Source organism: Camelina sativa, chromosome 12 (genome assembly GCF_030686135.1).
Source record: "Camelina sativa cultivar CO46 ecotype springtype chromosome 12, ASM3068613v1".
NCBI lineage: Eukaryota > Viridiplantae > Streptophyta > Magnoliopsida > Brassicales > Brassicaceae > Camelina > Camelina sativa.
Window position 1 is genome coordinate 21,607,761 of NC_141891.1, and position 6,056 is coordinate 21,613,816.

A 6,056-nucleotide genomic window follows, 5' to 3' on the forward strand; every position below is an offset into this window, starting at 1 on the left:
GGGAATTAATCGAGATCTGCTTTTAAGACTTATATCTAACATTAGAAAGTATATATATTATTGCATGAATAAAATTGTAAATAACTTTGATGGTGTAGTAGTTTCAGTCTTTATTACAGAGTCATACGTCCATGGTCTGAGTCCCAGTAATTTACTTTTAATCAATTCACTTTATAAGAGAGTAAAATCGGTATTATCGCTTCATCTTCTTCCTTCTGACTGTGCACCCTAAAACGCGAGCCACTGTAATTCTTTTTCTTTTTTAATATTTTTTTGTTCGATTTACATCATACTTTATACAAAATCTTCAGATCTAATTATAAATAATTGATTTTCATCATAATTCTAACAAAAAATTGAGTTTTCTTCACAGATCCGATTTATTGACCGAGTTTACTAAACTCAAGGCGGTTGAGTGCTGCCGAGAGCATTTTCGGCGATAAACCGATTGCCGAGACCAAATTTTAAAACAGGGGCTTAAACAGATGGAGTAGTGGCAACAGATCTAGGTTTGGGCAATAGAGAGCATTATATACTATTTTGGCTTCCTAGTGAATGGAGAGAGCAAGACCAAGTGGTTTGGGACGGTTCAATTATTAACTGGTTTAAATACAACGATTACGGTTTTAAACCTTATTTAGCATTTTAATCGATTAGTTTAGATGCTGATTGGTTCTCCCACTATTACACTCAAACATAATGTTTCCAGGTGATAGTTGTTGGAAGCGACTGGAACCAATCAAAGAAATCGCTTTCTACCATTCTGAGTCGTTCGAAATCGCTAAATTTCAAAAGCTCTTTTCCGCAGACGTTTGCGTTTGCGTTTGCAGACGTTAGTGGAAAGTTAAAAAAAGGGAAAAAACATAAATAACAAATCCAAAATATATTATAATTTTAAATTCACATTAATTCTCAAATACTAATCATTCTCTCCAAATTTTTTCAACTTAAAAATTTCCAATATGAATAATTATTTGTGTTTCATCACAAAATTTATTTGTTTCATTTTAATAATTATTTATAGAGTCTCTTTAGTAATTATGTTACTTTTTTAAACTTCCTTTGTCCCATTATATAAAAGTTTTTAGCTAGAGACACAAAGATTAAGAAACAATAAATATTTTCTTATTTATAAAAATTCAAGTAGTAGAAGATATACTTCAGTGTTTTTAATAGTCATAAAATATTAAATTAATATAAATTGTACATAGAAACTTTTAAAAAATCTTATAAAATAGAAAAAATTAAAAGCTTGAGAACTCTTATGTATAATGGGACAAAGGGAGTACATTTTTCATAATTATCGTTTTGGTGTTTTTTATACCTTTTAATTATAAATTACATTTATTTTGTAATTTTTTGTTTAACCGCTATCTTACCCGCTGGTCAACCAGTCAACCAGTTATAAATCTTCCGCAAACGCACTTATTTTCAACTGATAAACCAGTTGTTCAAAACACTTAATAGCATTTAAAACCGTAACCACCCGCTTCTGTAAACACCTGCAATCGCAAACGCTGTGTTTAAACCTGTCAAACACTAACAATTCTCTTTAAATTTTCCAAAATTTCCAATATGAATAATTGTTTGTGTTTCATCATAAAAATTTGTTTGTTTCTTTTTTTTTGTGACAAATTATATATAGTCTTTTTAGCAATTATGTTAATTTTTTATACTTACTCTATCCAATATTATATAAATTTTTTTAGCTAAAGAAACAATAAATATTATCCTATTTATAAAAATTTGACCAATAGAAAAATATACTGCAGTATTTTAATAATCATAAACTATTAAATTATATAAATTGTACATTGAGTTTTTTTTAAAGATCTGATTAAATGGAACAAATAAAAAAGCTTGAAAACTTTTATATAAACGGACAAAGGGAGTATATTTTCATAAATATTGTTTCGGTCTTTTATACCATTTTACTAGGTAACAACTCGCACTATGTGCGGAATAAGTTAATTATTAAATGTTTTTACTGTAATTTTTATTTACAAAATCTATAATATTTATCGGTAGTTGGAATCTAAAATTCGATTGTGTAGTATATATATATATATTAAATATAGAAAAATTATGTATAATAATTAAAATTTAACCCGTGAGAATTATTATAATATCAATCTTTTATTATCATATCATATGAACAAAGATTTCTTAAAATTCATTTTAAAGATTTTATGAAAATGTAATTAAAGGATATAATTAAGTTAAAAAGAGAAAATAAAAATTTAATTTTGGGTGTAAATTATATTTTTGGAAAATTGATGTAAATATTATTAAAAACTAATGACAAATAAAAGAAATATTGTATGGAGCTTTGTGAGTGCGACATGTCAGCATTTTGTGTGAGAATGCTTCTCTTTTAATATACAAGGGATAATTATAAATTACATTTGTTTTGGTAATTTTTTGTCTAACTTCTATCGCACCCGTTGATCAACCAGTCATAAATCTCCCATAAACGCACTCATTTTTAACCGTTAACCAGTTTTTTAAAAGTCTTAACAGTGCTTGAAATAGAAACCGTCTGCTTCTACAACTCCTGCAACTGTGAGAACTGAAACGAATTCTCTCCTTCCAAAGTAATTTGTGGAGTGGAGGAGCTTACCACCGTAAGAGTTCCAAACTGAAAAAATGTGTTTGAATGCTAAAATTGTATAATACTGCTTGAGAGAAAAAATGTTCGATCCCTTACAAAGACTCCCCCCTTACATATTTATACTGACCAATTAATTACCCAATTAATGCGTAATTAATTTTACACGATTTTCGCCTCCTAATTAATCCACTTGAATGCAGGAATCTTTGACCGAGTTCGAGCTGCGAGCTGACTAATGCGTTGCCTCTCCGCGCTCTCTTCTTCTTTCTAGGCCTGATGGGCCGACCAGAGCTACACCCTTGGCCCGTTTAGCGTGCCCGGCCCAGGCCCTTTGCCTGTTTTCTGAGATGACGAATCGTGGATACAACAGTTGCCCCCCAAGTCTCCCGAGCTGGGCAGTTCGGGGGACTTTTGATCTCCAAGCGATCAATTTCGGGAAACTGAATATTCCCCATATCCCCATGATTTGATCGTGGTGATGATGAGCTTTGCCTTCCCGAACAAGCCCCGGGGCCCACCGGGTAGCATGTAAGCTACAAGAGAGAGGAAAAGCGGTCCGAGACCTTTCGCTTCCCCAGGTAATCATTACTCGCTGGTTCCGTGTATAAAGGTAAACTCACCCGACTTCTCCCTTCTACTCTTAATTCTCAGTTTGCTTTCGTTTTGTTCTGTGATTTTCTCTCTTCTGTTAGTTTCTTTGCTTTCGCCGGAAAGTTCTTCGACCTTCCTCTACTTCACACCACTATTATCCGGAAAACATGTTTCCTCCGAAATCTTCATCGGGTAAAACCGCAAAACCTTTGATTCCGGGTATTTATGGTCCCCATCAGCCGTCAATTCTCTCTGAGGAGAATATAGCTGAGATTAGGGGATCCACTGGAATTCCGCCGTAGATCGAGATCAGGTTCCCGGAAGCTCATGAGTCCCCGGAGAATCCTCCTCCAGGGTAATGCTGTGCATTTGAGATATTTTTCTCTGCGTGCGGACTATCGCTCCCCCTCTCCGAACTTATCGTAAAGATGATGTTCAAATTGGGCTTCGCTCTCCCCCAGATATGCCCGAACTTCGTTCGGATCGTCATGTGTCTTCAGACTCTGGGGGAGGAGTTCGATTACAAGCTATCCCTGGCCGACTTTCTTCAAGTTTACACGGTGAAAACAGGTCGCAACAAGGGCACGCTCTACGTAAGTCCGCTTTCCGGGCTGAAGGTCTTTGATGACCTTCCCGAGAAGGACGAGAAATGGCGGAAGTCTTACTTCTTTTTCCCGGTTAACGAACTCACCTTTGGTCACCTCTCGAGTTCGCACGTATCGAAGTGGACTTCGAAAATTGGTAGAATGGTGTTCCTTGTTAGGTACAACCTCAATATATATTTTTTTGCTTCTTACCCTTTGTCGTTTCTATCTCAGATCACTTCGAGCGCGGGTTGCTTTGCCCTACATTTTGCGAGTTTTTCTCGAGGTTCTGCAGCCAGGGCAAGATCGCCTGGGATTCCTTTTTGTGTGAAAGGATTAGAGAGTCCGCGGTGAGGCTCAGAGGACATTCTCTGGTTTGCTCCGACCCTATAAGCACTTCGGAGATGAACTACAGAGAAGAAAGGGAGTGCCGGATTGCTGAGAAGGAGGCGAAGCTAAACATGGCGGCGGCTCTTGCCGAAGGCAAAGCTCGCCTCCCTAAGAAGTCCGGCTCTTCCACCCCTAAGGTAGGCGGGACTTCCGCGTCCCCTGCTAGCCCTTCCGAGCTCCTTGCAGGTTCTTTCGGACCTTTGACCAGTCCGTCCGAGCCTCCCGTGATTGTCATAGCCGACTCCAGCGACGAGCCACGAGAGGTTGTAGCTCCCCTCCCCCCGACAAGGAAGTCCTCCGCTGAGGTCAGTTCCCAGCGGGTGGATTCGTCAAAAAAGAGGAAGGAACCTGAGACTTCCTCATCTTCCCGCGAGAAGAGCCGAGCTCGGACTGGTTTGTGAGGAGACGAGCGAAGTAAGTCCAGCTCGAAAGATGGGAGTCCCACCTCAGAGAAGAGGTCTAAGGAACTTCCCTCTGCAAAAGAATCTGGGGGTTCCTCCGGTAGGTAATCTTCAAAGGAGCAGCGTCCTTCCCCCTGAGGTAATGATAACCCGAGGTGTTTTCATTTTTGGGTTCCAGAAGGTCATCAAGTAAAATAACATTGCCCATATATTTCAGCTCCCCCTGCGTCCCAAGCTGATCTGATGAGGAGCTATACTCGGCCTGGAGTTCAGATTCCGGTGTTTACCGACATGTCTGAACTCAACCGCGCAAACTTCTTGCACTTCGCGGACAAGATTGGTGAGGTTAGTGATGCATATATCCTTTCGTTTTTTTTTAATTACCTTTGCCACTTTTAACAAGTTGTGACTTTCCCAGCTGATGATCGAGTTTAACTCCTCAGTGGCATCCTACGAGGATCAACTGTTCGCCTCCCCCTCATCTTCCGAGATGAGCCTCCTTAAAGAGAAAATCACCAACCTGGAAGCCCAGGTGGCAGAATACTCCAGGCTGGAAGCCGAAAATGCCGACACCGTGGCAAAGGCCAAGCAGATCCGGGCTCGGATGAAGAAAGCTGAGATAAAGGTGCTTGACCTCGGGGTTGCTAATGAGGACCTCCGAGACAAATTGAAGAAGGCGGGGGACCTTTACTTTGAGGCGGCAGAGGATGCGAAGGCGGCAAAGAACATGATGCACGAAATCGAGCTCCATAATCAGCTTTTGGAGGCTGGAAACAGCTGCGAAATCGAAAGGGTACGGAGGGAGGAGAGGCAGGCAATGAGGCAAACTCTCCGCCCCCTGGTTGAGGAAGTGAGGGTCACTTTAGAGGAAAGGGAGAAGCTAGCTCCAGCCAAGATCCGAGCCACTGAGATCAGGGCTAACCGGATGCTGATCGAGGAGATCTCTAGGGGAGAGATCCAAGATATGGAAGCTGAGCTCGGACTTCTGAGAGCTGACGAGGAGGAAGCTGACAGAAAATTTTCGCAGGTACCTCCCCGCGATATTGAGCATTATGTATTTTCAGACCTTTTGACAGATACGCTCGAGCTTTTGTGTGACGAACATCCTCTGAGCGTTACAATCGACGAGTCCGGCACTAATCTCGGACAAATGTCGAACCAGGGGATGGACAATTTCCTGGCGAATACCAGGTCGGAAGCAGAGCTTGCAGAGATGAGCTTGGTCCTTCCCGAAGCGGCATCGGATCCTCCCCTCCCTACTCAATAGTTTTTCATCCCAGGGTTGTTTGGCACAAGTTGCCTCCCGTTTGTCGTATTTATTTTTGAACTTATTTCGGAGTTTTTTGGTTGCGGTGACCACTCCGTATTTGCATATTTTCGGACAAAGAATTTTTATCTTCGTATCCTCTTGACTGCGAACTCAATTCCCGCGATTTTTAGTTTAACTCAATGAAAATGAGTACAAAGTACAAAACTTTG

At 40.0% G+C, this 6,056-nt stretch overlaps 1 protein-coding gene across 1 annotated transcript; it reads left to right on the top strand.

The window, feature by feature from the left end:
* Positions 1-4,608: 4,608 nt before the first annotated feature.
* LOC147930865 (uncharacterized) lies at positions 4,609-5,844 on the top strand. Its single transcript, XM_087477066.1, has 3 exons — positions 4,609-4,681; positions 4,795-4,922; positions 4,996-5,844. Exons 1-3 carry the CDS (start codon positions 4,609-4,611, stop codon positions 5,842-5,844), a joined length of 1,050 nt encoding a protein of 349 aa, XP_087333192.1.
* Positions 5,845-6,056: the final 212 nt, after the last annotated feature.